Below are 21,811 nucleotides of genomic sequence, written 5' to 3' on the forward strand. Positions count from 1 at the left end.
TGGTCAGCTGGGTGGGTCAGTGGGACATGGGAAAGGAGTGGGGAGAGCGGGAGCTGGCAGAGAGCATTAACACGAGTCTGATGTCCCTGCCATGGTTGCCTAAGATTTCTACCCAGGAGGGTGACAAAGTCAAACGTATACTTTAGAAAGACCATTAGAGCTACAGTAAAGACAGGGTTTCAGGGTAGGTCAGGCAAAACGAGGCGACCAGATGAAAAGTTTGGATCATAATCTAGCAGGGCAGTGCTGACTCCAGTAGTAACAGATTCTAGACAGAGTGGGGAGGCAGTGGCTGCCAGGGGTGTCACCCATCACCACATGCGAAGCCAGAGGAGATAGGAGCTTGTGCAGAAGACAGCGTTAGAGTACACCTTGGCAAGGCGGGATGTGAGAGAGGCAGGGCAAGTGAGAAGTCAGTTTAAGTAGATGTGGTTTTAAAAATTTGATTTAACGACAGCCATTCCAAGGGTGGTCTTGATTTGGTGAAGACCTGTTTCCAGTGTTTGAAGTATTTTTAAATTTTTTTCTAAAATTATTTGTAATGGAACATTTATTTTTACTATATATATACACATATATATATATGTGTATATATATATATTTAAGATTTCTAATACATTTTGACATACGTACATCTATTTACTAATGTGTGTAAGTGCAGGTAAAATCTCTCGTAAGGAAATTCCCAATATGCAGTACAGAATTAGTTGGTATCCTCATGCTGCTCTTTCCGTTTATTCACCCACATCACTGAAACTCTGTACCCTTGGCCCTGCATTCTCCCGTCCCCCACAGCCACCATTAACTCTGTTTCTAGGTTTCTGACTTTTAGACTTCATATATAAAGAAGAAATAACATTCTCTCAGTTATTGTTATATATTAATATTTTTATACACACACACAAGTTGCAGAAGGAGCAGCATTCTATGTAGGCATTTTTGTATCCAGTTTTCAATTAACATTTTGGTATTTGGAGACAAGATCTCTTTATGTACCCAAATTGACCTCAAACTTGTGATCCTCTTGTTTCTGCCTCCTGAGTGCTGGGATTTCAGGTGGGCACCACCACACTTGACTTTATATTCCTTTCTCTTTTTTTGTATTGGGGATCAAACTCATGACCTTGGACTTGCTAGGCAGGCACTTATGCCACTGAACTGTATATCCCCACTCCCTATATTCCACTTTTTAAACAAACATTTTCTCCATATTCTTAAAATGACTGAAAAGCATTTGTAATGGTGCATTATACTCACTAATTTGGGAGTGTTAATGTTTCCATTTTTAAAAATATCTTTATAGTAACATATTATCCTTTTAAGTACATAAATGTTAAGCATTTGTTTTTTTATTCCCTTGTCATAGATTCTTTCTGTTTAACAATGTGTATAATGTGAAAAGTATGAAATGTCCTTTTTAGCCATCTCTTTATCATCACTATTATCTTTTTTTAGTCGTTACACAAAAATGCCACATTATTTTTAGCTCAGTTATTGAGCAGCTATTTAATGAATGCCCTCTTGGGTTAGGCTTGTGGTATTTTAAAATTTCTATGAGTAAAGTATAACTTTTTTCATGTGTTTATGAATCTACTGTTTTCTTTTTTAAATGCTGTGTCCATGTTCATTTATCAGATTTTTCTACTAGAGTATGATTATTTAATACTATTTGTAAGAGTATGTATATGTATATAAGATACTTGGACCATGTACTCTTAACAGCGTCTTTGACTTTTTATTTATGACTTCTTGAGATCTAGAACCTTTAGATTTCTTTGTTCAGTAAGTGATTTTCTACCTATGGCCCAAACCTCTTACCATGGACTTAGGAATTTCTTCATAAGTTAAATAATATTCATCTAATTTAAAAAACTTTATTTTTTGCATTAAATTCACCAAATTAAAAGGAAATCTGAAACAAAAACCCAAAAGGGTTTTTTTTTTTTTTTCCGTATAATAAATCCCCCACCAATGAATACTGAGTCACTGGTCTTTCCCCAGGTAATTTTTGTTACTTCCTTTATTTTCTGTTCTAATACCTTGTACAGTAATGTTAACCCAGCTGTAGGCAGTCATTAATTGCTACGTATGTCACACTTTCCCAGATACTTTATTATGAAAAATTTCAGGTATGCAGTCAAGGTAAATGAATTTTATATTGATAGACAGATAGATGGATCAATGTTGGATTCCACAATTTAGTTTTTCTTTACTGTCTATTTATGTAATAATTTCTCACCCTCTTTAATGTTTGAATTCCAGAATATAATATTAAAAACATTTTCCCTGTTCAATTTTTTACATACCTAGGTTTGATTTCTGGGAAATTTTTAGATTATTATTACAATGAGATTATGAACAACACAGTATTTACCAAGACAAACTACTGTCAAAAATATGTTTTAGTTATTTTAACTCTATGGTTTGTTACTTAAGGATTTATGAATTTTGCTCACATAAGATGAATTTTTTTTCTAACAGATCAGTTAACGGCACTGTAGTTAACATTACATTTACTTTTTATTGTCATGGCAGGAACTAAGAAGTACCTTTGGGAAAGGACTAAAAAGGCCTAAGAGGCTTGGAGATGTTGAGTTGCAGGTTTGGCCAGAACTGGCAAGTGGGCTGCCTGAGCCACAGAGCCCCCTCTAGGAGTGGGCATTGAAAGAAGCCTTTGTCACAATCAGGCCACTTTCTGAGTGTTTGAAGGCTGCTTGGCCAGTACAGCCTACCACCCCTAACTAGTCCTGCTGATGTCTGTCTTCTCATGTCCCTGGTTCACAATGAGGGACACGTCACATTCACCTTAGATCAGGGAGCTTCGCTACTACTTTCCAGCCTAAGTTCCATGGAAACTTTTGAAGTCTGATAGCATACTAGCTTAGAGATGGGCCCTGTCCATTAATGACCCACCACAATCTCCCTTAGTGTAGCATACAGTTAGCCAGATGGGAAAATGCCCCAACTTGCACTGAAGAGCACACCTTCAGTCCCTGCAGGAACTTCAGCCGTGGTTTAAAGTTTGTACTGTTTTTTTCCCCATAAAAGCTTCAATTTCCTATCTGTAAAATATGTTGGCTTTTATCACATTACATAGATTATTATTATTTTCTTTCTCCATATCTATGATTTTAATCTAGAACACTAAATGTAGGTCATTGTCCATCCCTTTCTCAGAAATCTGGGAAGGTGACTTTTTTTCTGCTTCTCTGAATAATGTTTCCAGGGTATTTCAACACTGATGATCTCCAGACTCAGGATCTCTAGGGTTAGACTTTTACAGCCCTTAGATAGGGCCCCAGTGAAAGGAATGGGAAAGCATGTGTGAGGTCGGCCTGGGGAGAGTCTTGCTGGCAGGAAGCTTGGGGGGGGACTGGACCCTTACTGCACACATTCCCGCCTTGACCTCAGGGCAACTCACTGAAGTCTGGTGTCACCTCAGTTCTAAATCTTCTGCTGCTTAGTGAATGATGCTGTCACATTTTAGAAGTCTAGCCAATGAGTATTTTAAAATTTAGGGTAATTATACTGAAAAAAAGATTTAATAAAACAATATCAGTGTTCAGAAGAACATTCTGTTTGAAAGAATGCATTTTAGTCAAAAAAAAAAAAAGAGAGAGAATTCTTTTTGGCTTAGTTCCCTTTTGCTTTTGTGCTCCCGGAAGAGTCTACTCATTGCGGCTCGGACCTACTCACATGCTGCCTGCCTTTCAGATGCAGCCCTCTGAGCTTCACCATGCTGTCCGCCTCCCCAGTGGGCAGCCGGCCCAAAGGTCTCCATTCTATGCATGTTTCCCAGCCCAGGGCTTCCTGTGACTTTCCAAAGATGCCGCAAGAATCGAGTTTATTTGGCTTTAAATTCACCAGGAGCAAGAGAGGACAGATACAAAAGTATTACTCTAACCTATGATTTTCTCTACTGTTAAAGTATAAAGAAGACTGCTGTAAGAACCTCCTCTTTCCACCACTCATCACCATGGTATGCAGAGAGTTTATGAATCATCTTCTAAGTCTGAAACTAGTTTTAAATTTTAGCTTCCAGGTTAGATCTTCAGGAAATGAAGTAGTGAGATCATAAGTGCTGTGGAGTGGGTATGAAACTACTTCACCAGATCACGTAATGTTAGCACAGGGAATCCTAAGGAAGATGTCATCAGGAACACTGATTTTTAGTCTGAGCTGTACCTATATGAAACATCTGTCTCCAAAATATTAAAAATGGCAAAAAGATAAAAAGCTTACAAATGAGTTCAGATTAAAACATAAAGTGGAGTTTGGGTATCTCATAGTCAGCAGGGTTATGTAATAGGTTAGTGAAGCAAATACCAGATATTTGAGGTATAGCCTTAAATTTTAAGATGAATTGTGAAGAGAGGGCTGTAATAAAGTATTTTATGTTATTAGTTGCTGGAACTTAAAAAAATCAAAGGTATAGACATAGAGGCCACTGAACCATGTTTTAAATGGATCTTGGATATTTTCCAGTGTGGTGTTTTAGTGTACGTACTTCTTTGTGAGTGCTCTCATGCGAAACTGAAATATCACCATCATGTGATAAAGTGTTGGTTCACTGTGACATAACACGTGCTAATCATGACTAACTCAGAACTCCAGGTCACCAGTTATATTTCCTGTGGCCTCTGTGCTCTTGGGTTAGGGTTAACAGGGATAATTCATTTCTGTGTTCATGTCTCTTGTACTTCTTCCATACAAAGTAGTCAAGAAGAGACCTGATTCAGCACAGGTACAAGAGATTAGTAACAACAGCCTGTGTCTAGGGTGTCATATGCCAGGCACTGTGCCAAGCACTTTATCCTGTCTCTTTTGATAAGAAAGACTGCATGATAGTTGCCATTGTGATAACCATTTCATAATAGGAAGAAATCAAGGGACCTGGAGAAATCATTTCCCGAAGATCACACATCCAGTAAATGGAAGAGGACAAAATTCAAACTACAGCCTTCTAGCCGCTTCACCTAGGCCTTGAATTTGTATCCTGTTCAGTTTTATATCTCATATTTTAGAGGTATTTTATTCTTTGGGGCCATTCTACTTGATTTAGTTCTGTATCTTTTGTGGCGGCTTTAACATAAAAGGGTTTAGTGGAGACATCCCCCATAGATGGGCACTCGATGCCATACCTTGACCTAGATCACTTGGTAATAGCTTACTAATGGTGCCCATTTCCACCACCTGCTCATGTGACTCCAACAAATGCACTGTGACTCTAAGAGAGTATGTTCAAAAAGACAGTTACGCAAACTGTCCCAACCATGAAGGAAAAGAAACTTGGCGTGGCCCATGTTGGTTTCCCACTTTTTCATTATTAGAAATAAATAGGAGCTTATGAGTGTGTCTTCGTGAGTTAAGGTCCCATAATTTAAATGTACTGTCAGACCCCAGAAATCTGTTCTCTTGTGATACCATTGGTGTTTGGTTAACTATGTAACACCTCAGTCCTGGAGAGCTGATTTCCCGTGGGTAAGAGACAAGAGTCCCTCGGTGTTCAGGTCCTTGTGCCTCAGGGCTCCGTCTTCAGTGATCTCTGATCCACCTGATGAAGCTGGTCTTACCCTCTGCCCAGAAGCTGTCCCCTCCATGCCTCTCCTGGCCATCTACTGCTGTCCCTCAGAACATTGTTTCAATGAAACTTCCTTCGAGAAGTGTCTGTGACTCCTCAGGATGGGGCTGAGGTCCCTGGGTGCTTCCGTTGCACACCTAACATACTACATTCTCACTCCCTGGTGGTTTTTGTCCATCTTCCTTGACATGCAGTGGCCTCTTCATAGCCAGGAATTGGGCAGTGTTTACTTTTGAATAAATACATACCAGACAGTAGATTATAAATATTGAATGAAAGAGAGACATGACAGCTTGGTGACAGATAGAAACCCTACAGTGTCTGGGGCCTTCATTTAAATCTCACAGTAACTCTGGGAAGTAGATTTCTTTACCCTGTCAATAGACAGGGAAGCATCAGCTTGTCCCAGTGAGCAATAGAGCCAGGACAAACACTCCGCTCTTCTGACCCTACATGCTACATCCTGATGTGCTGTGTGCCTATTCCCTTAAAATCTTTATGAGAATCTTTCAGAAAAACATCAATTCATCAACAGGACTCCGGGAGAACCATAGATTGCCTGTTTCTCTTTTTCCCTTTCCACCTTCCGGGTTAGCATCCTCCTACCCCCATGCATTTCCAATGAAAGTGTTAAGCAGACACGTGATGGCTCCTTCCCAAGTTTCAAGGTGTCACAGTGAATCTTTCGTGTTTACACCAGCCTGGCTGCTTCCTTTCTTGTGGGTAGAGATTTTCATAAAGTGGGGGCCGTGGGGGTTCAGGTAAAGTGGTTGAGCAAGTGAGTAAGATCAGAGTTGTATTCACAAGTGTGCATTGAGCAGGGTGGAAGGTACGTGCGCCTGGGCAGTGAGAAACTGAGCAAGGGAATGTGCGTGGGTGGCTGGTGTGGTTGGCACAGAAGAGGCCAGAGTGAGGTTGCTGGCTGGGATGGGCTGTGCAATTAAACAGTTGAACAGATCCTATTAACAGAGCAGGGTGGTGTTCACTACAGGCCCGCAGGGAGTAGGGTGGAAGCATCTTTGGACACTCGAGCTGGGTATGGATTTTCATAAGCAAGTAACCTGAAAAATATGGTGTAACTAGAGAGTCCGGGCAGCATTTCCTAAGTGCTAAAAAAAAAATCAGAATATAATACTTGACTGTGCTCTGTTTTAGGGCCCTGTGGCAATGTCTCCATTTATCATAGTCTGTCAGTGGAGTGGCAAGTTCAGGAGGAAGCAGGGATTGCCAGTAAAAGTCATCTTCTCTGGAAATTTCAAAGATCAGAGCAAGTCGATAAGGTCAAGGTAGGCTAACGCTGTCATTCTTCCATTTGTTGAGTACCTGCTGTGTGCCAAGCACTGGTTAGCACCAAGGAGATACAGTCGCGGGGAAGTAGGCATGGTCACTGTCATTATGAGATCCAAGTAAATGCACAGCAAAGCAGCCCAGTGAAAACTGCTAGGAGGAGAAATGTGCACTAGTGGGTGGGGTCCTCCCAGGGGGTGGCTTTGCATCAGCTGAGCGTGAGAATAAATGTGGTGGTGGAGGAACTGGGGAGAGGACACCAGGTGTAAGGAACAGCATGTTTTAAAGGCTGTGGAGTAAGGAATGAGCTCGACTTCTGAGGATCTACACAAAGGCAGGTGGCGGCCTGGAGGCCCACTCCATTTCAGGAGTTTCACAGGATCTCTTACTAAGCCTCTGGGAGGTTTCCAGGCTCTTACCACAGCCCTGCCCCCTAGTGATTGTCCCCCCCTTCCTGTAGATCTCACTTGTTGAGGGTAATAAACAAGGATACAGAGTGAAATTATAGGGAATTTGAAACCAGCTGCTCAGAAATGTGACGGTTATACCTGAGGAACCACTGGAGCCACTTCTAACAGAGGTGACTTGCCCTCTTCTGTATTTCATGCAGGCGAGTGTAGAGAGGCCAGAGAAATGGCATTGGATGAAACAGGATGCTCGGATGAAAGGCATGGGCACTAGGTAGTTCTGTAAGGGAACTCTGCATCATTGGATCCCAGCATTCTGGGGAATGTTACCCACAGAATTAAGCAGAGCTTCTTTCCTTTAGGATTGTCACTGGGGACCTCTCTGCAAGCCACAAGGTGGCTTTACACAGGGACCTGCCATCCCAAGCCCCTTCAGATGCAGACCCCAGGGGCCATGGACCCTGTGGGGATTCCTTCACTCAGGTGGCAGTGCCTCTTTGTGGAAGCCCCATACCAAGTCCTTCTCCATTTGCTTTTGTGCCTCAAGGCTCTTGATTTTCCGTGTTCCCTTCTAAGTTCTCTCCCTTTACTTTAGCAGCAGTAAGCTCCAAACTTGGAAGTGGGAGCAGTGGAAGGAAGAGGCCCAGCAGTGTTGTGTCAACACTGGTTCTGGGTGTCTAATCTTTTACTACCTGTAGGGACAGGTGGCTGCAGCAGAGTGCTGGCAGGGAAGGCTGAGATTTTTTCAAGGTTACAGATTGTGCAATAGTGTTTAGAGTATTTTTGAAGCTGCAGGAGGAGTTCACAGCTTGCAAAAGTTTCCCCTTACCAAGCTGTGTGTGTGTGTGTGTGTGTGTGTGTGTGTGTGTGTGTGTGTGTGTGTGTTTTCCTTTATGCCCCTTTGGTGTTGAATCCAGGACCTCACATGTGCTAGGCAAAAACTCTGCTACTGAGCTATATCTCCCCCTCACCTTTTTTGGTACCAGGGATTGAACTCACAACCTTGTGCTTGCCAGGCGCTTGTGCTACTGAGCTATTTCGCTGGCCCCTCCATCCTCTTTTTTTAAAATTTTGAGACAGTGTCTCATGAAGTTGCCCAGGCTGGGCTCAAACTTGTGATAGGGTCTCAGCCTCTGGAATAGGTGGGTGTCACGGGATTTTTGTGCAGACGTTTAGCTATGTCTCAGTGGTTAGTCATATTGCCAATCTGTAGTTTGAATAGTCTTTTTTTTTAAAAAAAGTACTCCTTTCAGAGTTTCCTGAAATTCCAGTCAAAAGCAGTTAACCTTAAACAGCTGTTTTTAAAAAAAATAATATCCCAGTCTGTAACCTTGTACTGACGTCTGAGGAGGAAATGAGAATATTCACTGATGTTCCACTTAAGAAGTAAAGGTCAAGCCAGGCATGGTGGCACGTGTCTGTAATTCAGTCACTCTGGTGGGCTGAGGCAGGAGGATCACAAGTTCAAGCTCAGCCTGGGCAGCTTAGTGAGACCCTATCTCAAAATAAAAAAGGGATGGGGATGCAGGTCCATGTGAAGACCATGTGTTCAATCCCCAGTATAACATGCAAAAACAAAACAAAATAGTGGAGGTAAACAGCAGTTCAATAGGTGATAAGGACAAGGCTTGTGCTGAGCTTGCGTCTAGGACAGTGACCAGACAGATGACAGAATTGAAGGGTATTTTTAGCTCCTCAGGACTGATTTGAAACATTGATTTCTCCACCCCCTCATCATTCCAGGTGGAATTAAAGCATATACTTTAATTCAGTATAAAATATCTGCTATGTTATACTTTAAAATATTCCTGAGAAACGGCTTGTGCTGGTGTGATGGAGAAGTAGCTTTGAAACCCACTGCACATCTGTAGATACAGTGTCCATCATCTCTTCAGTCTGGTGTGTGACATGATTAGAAGTCTCCCAAAGGGCTGGAGTGTAGTACTGAGTGAGCCCAGGGACCAGTCCCTTCCCAGAGCTGTGGCTGCCCCAGAAACCCAGGCTGGCAGAAGTGGTCTGTCCTCTTTGGGGGAATTCAGGCATGCCCAAAGGCTCTGGCTAACAACAGTATGATTTCTAAGGTACTTTTTGGTGCTCCACAAGCACCGTTAATTAAAAACATCTATAAGGCTTTTAATGAACAATTTAAGCAAAATGATAAATGCTAGGGATGCTGCCTAGAATCACTTTGAAGGTGGGAGAGCTTTTGTATATGACAGAAAATGTGTGAATTAATTTCCCCTCAAGGGTTTTACCCCTCTTCGTTCACCTTCTGCATGGTGGCTGGGCAGGCTGTTCTTTTTGACCACCCCTGATGCTGCTTGATACCTTGCTCTGAGCTTCCCCACACTCTGCCCCCAAAACGTGTGTGTGAGTCTGGCAGGTTGCTGGAAACCTCTCTGCTGCAAATCTGCTGGGAGATCAAGCAGCCTGGACCTCCCCCTTCTGGGTTGTGCTGACTCTGGGCACATTAAAATTACATATCTGGGTGGCTCCAGTTTCTTACCTGCAAGGTGGTGGGTATCAGTGCCTCCTACTAGGGCTACTGAGGGATGAAACAAATTGCCTGTGTGAAATGGCCAACCTCTCCAGGACAGACTCCAGGCACTCTGGTCCAGATCATGGACTCTGTTCCTCTCCATCCTCCCTCGTGTGGTTACTTTGACTCTGAATTGTGCGTGATAGATGGTAGCATGTCCTCTAGAGGGCCAGTCAGAGGGAGGGGACAGGCCCCAGAGGGGGAAGTGGGTTCTCTGTGCCCTTTGGACTGTGGAGCCAGCTCAGGCTGTTACCTCTTCATGGCATGTCCTGCGTCCTACCACTTCAGGTGTAGATGGCAGCAGCAGCCCTCTGAACATGCCCTGCAGCTCCCACAGCCGACCTGTGTCAAGGAATGGGGACAAAGAGGCTTCTCGGCTGGCTGTCCCCTGCTCTCAATATAGTCCTAGTTCTTTCTTCAGTGGTTCTGCTTGATGGTGGTGTCTTGCAGGAGCTTTCTCTGCCCAACCTCAGGCTGCTTTTGGCCTTGCTGATGGTTATGCTTCTTGCCCCAGATCCACTGACTTCATTATTTCTCCAGGGGTTTTCTTGGGAGAACAGTGTGTTATGGGGGCAAACAGAGAGTGCTCACGCCTCCTTTGGAATTCTGAGAATGGATGCAGTGATCTGCCCAGGGTGAGGGTGAGCCTATTCTCCCAAGAGGACTCTTAACTCTTCACAGCAATGGCTGTGTGAGGCTGCCACCACGTGGTCAGTGTCAGGCAGTGCGTGTGAAATGCACTGCGTGTGAAAATGGGGTATGATCCACAAATACAGTGGAAGTATGTATTTAAAAACTTTAAATGTATTATAGGAAAAGACATATCACCCCTAATTCTCAGAATATTCTCCCTCATTCAGAAAGTCATCCCATCATTCTTGCCACTTTCTACAACAGTTCTGGAAATCCTCTTTCTTGAGTGTCTTCAAGAGATTATGATCAAAAATAGATAGGACGCTGCTGCTGAGTGCCATCCAAAAGAAAGGCAGGTTCATAAAAACATTTAAGGTGAATCTTCATCTACCGTATTCACAGAATCTAGTACTGTGTAACTTTTGGCTCTTCCCTACATAAAAATTACCAGGGCCAGGGATATAGCTCAGTGGCACAGTGCCTGCCTAAATAAAAATCACCATAAAAGGTAAGCATTTTGTACCAGTTCAGAGCACTGAGGCAGGCATAACAGTGCTACCAAAGACATTCCTGAAAGGCTTTCCAGAACTGCTGCAGAAAGTGGCAAGCATTAGGATGAGTGTTCGAAATAAGGGAGTATTTGAGGGGGGTTGATGGGAATGTGTCTCTCACTGTAATAACCTCTTTAAAAATTTAAACACATCGTATTTCTATCACATCTCACATACTACTTTTACAAGCCTTTTAACAAAGGCCTGTCTTCATGATTGACTATACACATCATTTCCACTCCCAAGGCTTAGTGTTTCTGCTTTGGCATCTCTTTGACCAGAGTGTCTCTGCTTTCCCTGTAAGATTCTCTTCCTGCCTGCAGACTGGTTTTCCTGAAATATAAATTTGACTGTCAGCCACAGAAAGCTTTTGCTTGACCCCTCATGTTGCAGGTTCCGTGTGTCTCCGCAGCTCTCTGGCACTCCCGAGCCGTCCCTACCCCTACTGTAGGCTGCATATGCACTTGCTTTTCTGTCTTCCTGTCTGTTTTTCCTGGCTGATAACAGCTTATCTGAGTCTTCTCAGGTGTTCCTTCCTCCAGGAGCCCCTCTCTAAAGTATCAGCTTCCCTAACCCTACCTAGCTTACTGCCTGCCTGTGTCTGCCTCAGCTCCTTTTGTGGAAGAACAGTTAAGTGGCTGGGAGGAAAGGAGAATTTAATACACTGCATTACAAGAAGTTATTTTTCTTCTTCCACAAGCTGCTTGAGTAGAGATCATCTTCTATTTCCCAGTCCCCATGTGACAGCACCGCATCTGGCATGTGACTGATGCTTACTAATTGTTAGAAGGAATAAAGGGAGGGAGAGTGAAAACAAGGTGAGATTCTTTTCAGTGTGAAGAACTCCAAAAAGTGCTAAGATGAACTCACAGGCAACCAGAGGAAAGGCCGCGTTTCGGGGTTGGAGAAAGCAGCTCTTACTCCATGAGTGATGAGCAGTACTCGTAGTCCTTTCTGGATCCTTTGGCCACTCTCTCTATCCAGTCCTCCATGCTGTCAAGCTCATCAGTCACATGCTTTTCTTACCAAAACTTTTCACAGAAAGGTTGGGATTTGTTAGCCCAGGGCCTTCACAGAGCAACTGAGACCCTCCTGTGTTTTGTGACTGACTTGATGTACATCCAAACTACCTTCATGTTTTAGGACTCAGTAAGGATCTGCTGACCACCGTATGACTTCTCTGACAGGCACTATGGCAAAATCACATCCTGAGATTGCGGTTAAGAAAGAGATTTGTTGAACTTCTTTGAATCTTAAGTCACTGTGCTGGTTACTATGGGAGCCATCAAAGAAAGGGTCCTGGTCCTGAGCCTTCTGGTAGCCCAAGGAGCAGGAGACAGAGTGTAAGAGCTGTTAAGGAACCAGACAGCAGAGAGGAACATGTCCCAAGGCTCTGTGTGTTAACTGCTGTGGTGACTAAACCAGATAATGCAGTGAAAGTGCCTCTCCCTAGAAAGCCCTGTCCCAGAGCCATCTCACAGTCCACCCCTCTCTCAAAAAGGGCACAATTCCCTGCTACACATATGACATCATAGGCAGTTAGCCTGTCCTGCAGGGCCCTTGATGGGATCTCTCAGCAAAGATACCAAAGAGCATGCATCATCTGATTTAGTGTACACAGGCCCTGGGACAGTGGCTTCTCCCCAGTGCAGCTTGTTCTTTAATTAAAAAGACCTTTCCTCTACACAGCCCAAATCTGGATGATGAAGTCTCACTGATCCTGCGTGCAGAACTGGCTACTTCCTGGCCACTCCCCCAGGAACTATCTGCATGCTCTTGCGAGGTACTTGCCCCTTACCTGCCCTGGGAGGTTGTGCCCACTTGTATCTGTCCTGTGTGACTGTCGGCACCATTTTTTTCCTTTATAGTCCTTGCACCTCACACAGTGTCTTGACATGTCGTATGTCTTGTTTATCATTGCCTGGAAGCACTTAATATATTAGAAGGTCTGGGAATATGTGTAGCCTTAAAATCATGAAGTGCTGTGGTTCACAAGGGAGTGAAATGCCAGAACGGGTCCCAAGAGTTTCATAGAACCAGCAAGAATTACTAGAACTGGACAGAAAAGATTTTGTAGATTTAAAGTAGGTCAAACAATAAAAATAGTTCCAACTAGAAGAACTCTGCCTTGGTGATTGCTAGGCACTCAGACCAGGCAGGGAGGGAATCCTGCAGCAGGCAGGCAGGTGTGGAGGAAGATTAGTTTTGGGGGACAGCAAGGTTTATCTGCAGGAAAGAGGAAGGGAGTACCCTGAAGGCAGCTGGAGTGCCATTTACTACTTCAGAAAATCATAGCGACTTATCAAAGTGGTTTTTAGAAAGATTATCCAGGGTCATCTTTTTTCCTTTGAAAGCATGAGGTGCTCTGTGCCTGCCTAAATTTCCTCTTGGCATGTTCACTTGGTTTCCTTCTTGTGGCCTTGGGGCTCCTGGGATAAACCCAGAAGCTTAGGATCCAGGTGGGAAGGCCCCCCTGTGGCAGCGCTGCGCTCTTGAGGGCCAACTCTTTCCTTTTGTAAATAAAGGCTTTCCCTCTGGCACTGCCCTTGACCCGGCTCTGAGCTGTTCTCTGATCCTTTGGGTCCCTCTGCCCTCGTGACTGTGGTGACCCAGAAGGCAGCAACACCCACACAGCAGGTGGTCCTCCCGAGCTGAGTCACTGCGCTGGGACCAGTGCCCTGGCCAGGCCACCCTAGGCAAACCAGGACCAGACCGAAGTGAGGGGGCCTCTCCCCGGCCTCTGTGCCTGTGAGGGCCCTTTCAGTGTGGCACAGAGAGCAAAGGAAACATGGATTTCTGGCCAAGCACAAAGAAGTTTTTCCCACAATTACAGTTACAGGCTATATTATTTTAGTACACCAAAATTATCTACTTACAGTTTACCCTTTAAAAATAGAAACAGGGAGTTTTAAAATATTTTGTAATACTGTTGAACTTGTGAATTAAGAGAGCTTAAAGGATAACATGACATGGAGAGATGTATAAGCTATTGGTAGTCTAGGAAATTAAAAATGGAGTTTGGGTTATTTTTGAAATTTTTTGATTTATAGGCACATGGATGGGTATATTTTAATTTCTTTCTTTTTTTTTTTTTTTTGTCCAAGAGAAAAATACAGTGTTGCTTTTGAAAGAAAGTGTTACTTTTTTAAAAAAGACTATGTCTAGCTTATTCACTCCACCAGTGAGAGATGACCTCAGTCTGAGACAGCAAGTTGACCATAGCATGTTTCTTAGCCCAGGAAAAATGAGCCTTTATCAAGCAGCAAAAGAGAACATGCAAGTCTGACCACCCAGTCATTTCAGCTGCTCAGGATTTTCCAAAAAAAAAAAGCTTTCTATATTTCACAAGTGAGTAATAACCCTTAGGAAATACCACCAGCTTACTCATTTCTAATGAAGCCATAGAAATGTCTGGTGACGGTTACCTGAATACAAATGTTATATGATTAGCTGCATTGTCATCACTGGGAGTGTTCGAAATGAGGAAAAACAGTGCCATGTCTCCTGCTTTCCAAGTATGGACTTTTTAAACTTAGAAAACAAGTTTAAGTTTTTTGACTGCACCTGCCAGGACTTTCAGCAAGTCCACGGAGCTCAAGTACGGTACTTAGTTGCAAACATGTGCTATAAAGTGCTTTGTTGTAAATACGTGTTATAAACTGTGACCCAGAAGTTGGGGTTTACTACTCTTTTTCTGTTGCCTTCACATGAATGTGTATAAAAAATAAAGACTATCAAAAAGATTTCCTAGTGTTTCTAAGGCAGAAGATCTCAGGCAAATTCTGTAATCCAGAATGAAATACTGTTTGCTATTCCTTTTATGATTTCAGGTGGGTAAAAGCAAAATTAAAAGCACCTTTACAATTTACAGGCAGGACAATTCTAGAATCCACTCCAGTTAAAAGAATCTGTAGACTCACTGGATTAAGGAGTATGTTTGGGGGCAAAAAGACATTAAAGAAAGCTTTATATTCTTTGTTTGGAATCTCTGGGGGAGGTGAGAGAACTTACCTGCTTTTGGATAGAGGTCGCACAAAAGTCAGTCTTGCATGCTGACGATATGGAAAGATTGATGAGCGTTGGGCCCTGCAGCAGGTGCCCTCTGCCTTTGAGAAAGCTGCATCCCAGGCCTGACAGGACGTTACCAGGGCAGCCTCTGGAGGGCCGTGGGCAGCACTCAGGCACCGATGAGTTAAAAAAGCAGAGTCCAGTAAACGCGTTCCCGCTGGGCACGGGTGTGTTTATCCTGCCTTTCTGAAGTCAGCGCCAACATTCTTAGTGGTTTCGAGTGATTCAAAATGTTCCTTTTTTGGCAGGGCTGCTTTCCACACTTGGGCTTATGGCTAAAACCCTTTAGGTGAGGTCCAGAGCCAAAACCAGCCTCAAACTGAGTATCACATTTTGGAATCGTCTTACTGTAGAGCACAAGGAAAACTCTAAAGTATGGCTTGCTTATTTCAAGACATGAACAGACGGCACCAGGGAGACTTTGGTCTGCCAGAGGTCACAGCACTGGAAAGTGAGGCAGGCCTGAGCCAGGCATCTGGGCCAGAGCCCAGGACTCCTTCCTCTGCACCACGCAGCTCTGGTCCAAGCCTTGGGAGGAGGTGCTAGTGGCCTTGGCCTCCCTGCTGAAGGAGGCAGCTTGCCCTTTGAGGAATGTTTAGAAAATTACTGAGGGCAGAAAGGAAAACCTCATTTCTACAAAATGAAACAAATCAGTGATGTGCCATTGGAAGCTTCTTCAAAACCTCTTTTGTCTGTGTGTTATGAATTTATTAGCTCCTGGATAGAACTGAGCATAAGGACACATCTGTCTATATGCCACAATGAAAGACTTGACATACCTTTTTTGTGTTTTGCTTTGGATGAGAGTTAATTATGCCACACTAGTTCTTAATAAAATAAGCTTTGACTCCTTAGCACAGGAGAAAGAATTGAGCAATGCTATGAGAACATGCTGTACTTTGTGGGGCAGTGAGTAAAGGCAATATTTAGAGGATGCTCTGGGTTTGCATAAATGCCTTTTGGAAGAAAGCAAGAGGGAAAATGGCAGATTCAGATGGAGAATTTGGAGCAGCTGGAGGAAGAGGGCTTGACTTGCCCTTACCTGCTCTCCCAGGACCTTGGGAGGTTGTGAGCTTCACAGGGAGGGACTCATTTCCACATAAGCCAGGCAGAACCAGCTGCCCCTGCTATGACAGGATATCCACGGCCAGTTGGAATTATCCCCCAGACTTTGTGCTGTGTCCACCACAGCCAGAAAGACCTGCCAAGCACAGTGTCCCCAAGACAGGATGCAAATAGGTGCTTAGTACCCACTGCACACCAGCAAATAGGTGCTTAGTACCCACTGCACACCAGCACACTGCAGGAGCACACAAGATGAGGGTGCCGCCTTTATTTGTATAACTAGTTCTCTAAGATGCACTAATTTCTGTATGGAGAAAAAGACACATGAGATTTTTACCTAGATCTCTCAGGCCTGGGAGACCTGCTGAGAAGTAAATCCTATTCAGGTGATATTTAAGCAGCTGTCATCTGTTGCTTGGTTATTTGGATGATGTGATTATTCCAAAGCCTGTTTTCCTCTGGAGTATAAACCCATGTTGTAAGTCTTGTCAACTGGTATTTCATTGGAGCAACTGGTCTTTAGTCCTGGTAATAATCTGTGTTTCCCCCTCCTCCTAGTTCATGGAAACAAAAATGAGAGAGAAATTACATTGTTTAGCTTCTAGCCTGATTTTAACAATAACAATACCCTGCCCCAGCATCTGTGTTTTCTTTCATTTCTAACATAGGAGATTATTTCAGAGAGATACTAATTGCCTTAAGTGGAAGAACTTGACTAGATTAGGGCCACAAATGTGTCCATAATGTCCAAGGTCTTTCCTAAATCCTTTCTTCATGGAGGCAAGCATCTTCCTGTGTTGTCTGCACGTATGTGTCTTCTCCTCCCAGGAGTGAAATGGAGAGTCATAGGGTGGTGGTGTTTTAAATGAACACTACCTTGCTTTTGTCATCTTAGTACTTTGTTAGGTCTGTCTATGTGTTAAAAAGTACAACCTAACAAATATTTCAAATTTAAGCCATGGATAAAATTTTCCTCACAGAAAACCATGCAGTAAGCTGAGAAAGTGGAATAGAAAGCAGCATGTGTTGTTTTCTTCTTAGGGTTTTTTATAACTCGTGTTGGAGGAGAAGCTCTCCAGAACTTTACCAATGCCTCTATGCTGAGAATGCTCCTGAATCCTTGCCTCTTCCCCATCCTCTGCTATTCCGTTAGTCAGGCCACATTTTCTGCACCCTCAAGCAGTTAAAAGGAAAAGCTTCACTTGTGCCTTGAAATTCTGCGTGATTCACCTTCAGTGTGAATGTGATTGTCTTCCATTCTAAAGGAATTGAAAGGGAACTCAGGTTGAGCAGAAGTGCATTTATGAAGGGTCAAACAATCTGTTTCCCATCTCCAGACAAAACCTCATGCTGGATAAATAAGCACCTACAGATAGCCTGTTTTCTACAGTGTTTTGAAGAGGAGATCCCAGCCACTCTGGGATACTTGGAAGGAACTGACACCCCCCACCCTGCTTCCTCTGTCCCCTGCCTCTATGGAAACAAAGAACAGCAAGTGCTGAGGAAAGCACCGATTCCAGAGGCTGCTCCCCTGCCATCGCTCCTTCATCCAAATGTTCATGCATTGCATTGATGGTCAGCATTCCCTGCTGCCCTGTGGACCCCATGGGAGCTGGCGCTGGGTCTCACTTACTCATCAGTCTCAACACAGTACTTCCCCAGACTGGATCCTCACAACCATCTGTTTAAGGTGCATGTTTCTTCTCACCCCTCCCACCCTGCCCCCAGCTCACTTTCACCCTTGAGTGAGGCCTGTTCCCCACCCCTTTGTCCCATGTCATCTTAGATCTCTTGCAGCCTGATTCCCCAAAGCAGTGACAGCTTCTCCATTCCCCATGATCTTCACTTGTGTACTGTTCCCTCTTTGTCCCACATGCTTAGGCTGCCTCTGGGGAGCTCATCAGACCCTTGTGCTCTGAGAAGTGTCTCCTGCCTCATCCATAGCCCATCCTATCCCATCAAGTCCCTGACTGCTGTGCTCTCCACCAGTGTAATAACTCTCCAGTACTTGTTTTTCATTCCTCTGGGGTAAATTTCATTCCACAGTTCGGTTACAGTATCACATACAAACACATCCAAGGTATTTCTCTAGCTGTGTCCAGCACAGTGCTGAGCTCTGGGCTAAATTACATGGAAAAGTGGCTTGTGGCTCTCCAACATTGCTGTTGGCTCATCTGTCCACAAAAGACATACTGTATCCTCCCATGCACCTGCCTCATGAGCACTGGTGCCTTTTGTGTTTGCCCCTGTTGCACTGTGTTTGCATTGGGCACCTGCTGCTCTGTCCTTGTCTGTTTAATATATTTACTTACATTGACCTCCATCTCTCTAGTTTGCTCTCCTGTCCTCTGACCCACCTATGACTGCTGGTGTATTATAAATGCAGTGGTGAATAAGGAATAGATGGTTGGAGTAATGTGATGCCCAGTTTCAGATCTTGCCAGTTGTTTCCTTGATTCTTGACTCCTTGTTCTGACAGTCTTTGGGCTGCCCTTTCTGTCTAGAGAAGTCCCTAAACCAATAGTGGTAAACCTATAGCATGCATGTGATTTTTCTTTTAAGACAAGTATATGTTAATGTGTGAATTGTTTTTCTAAATGAAAACCTTGGTGTTCAGGTTTAATTGCAGTGTAGGTGTTTTGCAATAAACAAGTGGATTTGGGATTCCAGTTTAGGCACACCTCTAAAAGATTTGCCATCACTGCCCTAAACCCACCCATCTCTTCTCTGATGCCCAATCTTTAGTCTTTCACATCACTATTATCTATCCAAAATGTTAGATATGCTATGCTTTTGAGGAGGAGGAATGTGGCATAGGAGGAGCATTAATATTTAATGAAAATCTTCTGACTACCACAACTGAGTTCTGTTTTTGGTTACGTTTTACAATAGCTCTGAGAGTCTTTCCACTTCATGCGTGGAAAAACTAAAGCCTAGAAAGAATTAAGTAGGTTGGCCAAGGCTGAGTAAGAAGTTGCAGAGGAGAATTTGAGATCCATTTATTTCTGATCACAAGGCTTGAGGTTTGTCTTTCAAATCCCAGTTGAAAGGTGCCATTAAAAGGGAGATTACTTAGGAGCACTCTACAATGAAGGGCAGTATATGAGTACATTCACTCATGAGGAAGGACAAATGTAAGGGAAAGATACTTACTTGGAGATTTGAGTCTAAGCAGAGATGGGCAGAGGTAAGCCAGGGTTGGTGGCACATGCCTGTAATCCTAGCACTCTGGAGGGCTCTGGCAGGAGGCTTGCAAGTTTGAGTCCAGTATGAGTAGCTGATTCAGCAAGACTTTGTCTCAAAGAAAGGGCTGGGGATGAAGCTCAGTGTGAAGACTGTGAATTCAAACTACAGGATCACTAAAAACAAACACTTAAAAGTCTACAAAGTTTCCAGAGTTGTTGTGCACCTAAGAGGTCTTCTGGTGGCCACCTGTTACAGGGTACATTGACCCATGGCTTCTTGACAGAGGGAGCAGGAATGCCATTAGATTCCCTGGCTGGGCTGTACTCATTGCTCTTGTCCAATGTAGAAACAGTGACTTGGCCTTGGTTCTGCCCTTAGGTTAGAGCCTCCAAGCACTGCAGTGGAAGCCACAGACTCATCAGGAGGAAGAAGTCTGCAGGACACTTGTCACTGACTCATACAGCTTTTTCCATGAGCCTTCTGTGCAAGATAGCTGAGTGTGGGTATAGTGTTCACCAGGTTCCCTAGGGGAGTGGCAAAGAAGACTTACGGCACACACTCCATACTTAAGTCTCATCATTTTTAAGGAGTAGGTTCCATGTGCAGGCCTTTCTGGGAGCTTCAGTGGAAGCTTTCCCAAAGACTAGAAGCTTCTAGACAGCAACAGACTGCAGTTCCCTACAAGCTGACAGAAACCTCATTGCTGTTGAAAAGTGAAAGAATTTGATCCCTTTCCTGATTTTTGTGATCAGATAGTTTTGGGAACATGCTATTATTTTGTAATAGTGTGTTAACACTACCAAGTCCCACATGACTTAATAGCTCCACATTGGTTTGCATTTCCTATTTACCCTGATGTGGACTGTACATACTTGCCAAATTATTTTGTAAGATTTAATTTTCCTATGGTAAGACATTAGTAAATAAAAGTATAGCTTTTGCTTTCTGTTTTGTTTTTCAATTTGACAGTACCCTTGTGGATTTTAACCGAAGTTCTCAAGAACCTCTTCAGCATACTACATTTCTGTTTGAATGTTATCTCAGTGGCTTGAGTTTTCTGGGCACCAAGGAATGTGTTAAGTAGTATTTGCTTTAAAGGTTATACCTGTCAACCATAGCTCATCCTCTTCACCAATCTGTTTCGGCCCACATTCCTGGACCCTACCATCCCCACCGGCTGGTAGTGGGCATGCTCTGTGGGGTCCCAGAAGCATTTTAATCATTAGCTTAGCGATTACAGTAGGTGGTAACATGACAGGACTGAGAGTTCTTCATTAGACAGCTGAGTCACTCAGCTTCTGGTTGGGTAAAACGGCAGTTTCCTGAGCTTTAAGACCTTTATGAGGTGCCCTCTTTGGAGCTACTGTGCAGGCACTCCCAGTTGCTATAAAATGGAGTTGCTATGGTAGTCACATCACAAAGATGACCAAAGTGTTGACTTGAACGATCTGCTTTGAGAAATAAGATCTCAACATACTGGCTTCCTTTCTTGTGATGTGGTGAAAGATGCATTCCCGCTTTAAAGTTAGACTGCGTAGGAGAGAGTGTAATGTGGTTTCAGTTCCAAATTGCCCTCCACCTGATTCCCAAGCAGCTGAGAAAGATGGTGCTTGCAGGGGGGAGCTACCCTCTGGGGGCCTTCTGCAGTCCATACTGCTAAAATAGGAAGCTACAAAATCAGTTTTGAAAACAGAAACCTCCTCTTATCATCTGTGTAGGCTGCTTTCATGTGTTTCTGCTGTGATTGAATCTATAAGTTTTATACCAGACTTTTTATTTCCTAAGATGTCTTACCTAGATCTTGCCAGTAGGCTAATCTCATGGCCTTGTGTGTCAGTGGGAAGTTTCCTTAGCAACGGCTGTACTTTGCATTCTCTCTGGTGCAGACTGAACACAGGCACAAGGAGACAAATGTTGCCCATTATACAGGAACTTTCCCAACTTAAGTATCTTAGGCAGGAAGAAGAAGATGCCTAAGATTTGTCGTTTTAAAAAGTGCATTGGTTGATGACACTGGTAGATAATAACATGCTGAAGAAAAACCACTGACTTCTACTTCTGCTAGGATGGAAGATGTCCCAGAGGCTCATGCTATCATTTAAATTCCAGGTGCTGCTTTTCTGAACAGATAGCTCCAGAGGATTTCTGCAGCCAGAAAACCACTGCCAACAGATTGCATTTACACCCATGCTATGTAAGTAGAGGCTTGTGCTCACAACTACCCTCAAAGGAGTTTTGTTATATTTTGTTCCTGAATGATACTCCAATACAGTTTTTAAAATGATCATCTCTGTTTAATCTCTCCTCCTCTTAAACTTCCAACTCTCCAGTTTACCACCAGTGAAAATCTACAACTATTTAAAAGCAGACTCCTATTTAAAAGCAGTGGTAAAAGTCCTACATGCAGTCTTAGAATGAGGAGAGACACAGGAGAAAATGGAAAAGGTTCTCATTTCAGGAGGTGGAGGTGACATTGGGATACTCAGAGGCGTCT

At 43.5% G+C, this 21,811-nt stretch overlaps 1 protein-coding gene across 1 annotated transcript in view; it reads left to right on the plus strand.

Annotated features, from left to right (window-relative positions):
• LOC106027256 (uncharacterized) overlaps nt 1-21,602 on the plus strand; it is a 176,208-nt gene extending 154,606 nt beyond the window's left edge. The window contains exons 7-8 of the mRNA XM_063235730.1: nt 6,737-6,867; nt 21,427-21,602. Of these exons, the coding sequence (XP_063091800.1) occupies nt 6,737-6,867; nt 21,427-21,601 (306 nt within the window). The 3' untranslated portion in view covers nt 21,602. The remainder of the gene's footprint in view (nt 1-6,736; nt 6,868-21,426) is intronic.
• The last annotated feature ends 209 nt before the right edge of the window (nt 21,603-21,811 follow it).

The sequence above is a fragment of the Cavia porcellus genome, unplaced genomic scaffold (genome assembly GCF_034190915.1).
Source record: "Cavia porcellus strain 051 isolate PalLab524CR breed Dunkin Hartley unplaced genomic scaffold, mCavPor4.1 scaffold_2, whole genome shotgun sequence".
In the NCBI taxonomy this organism is placed as follows: domain Eukaryota; kingdom Metazoa; phylum Chordata; class Mammalia; order Rodentia; family Caviidae; genus Cavia; species Cavia porcellus.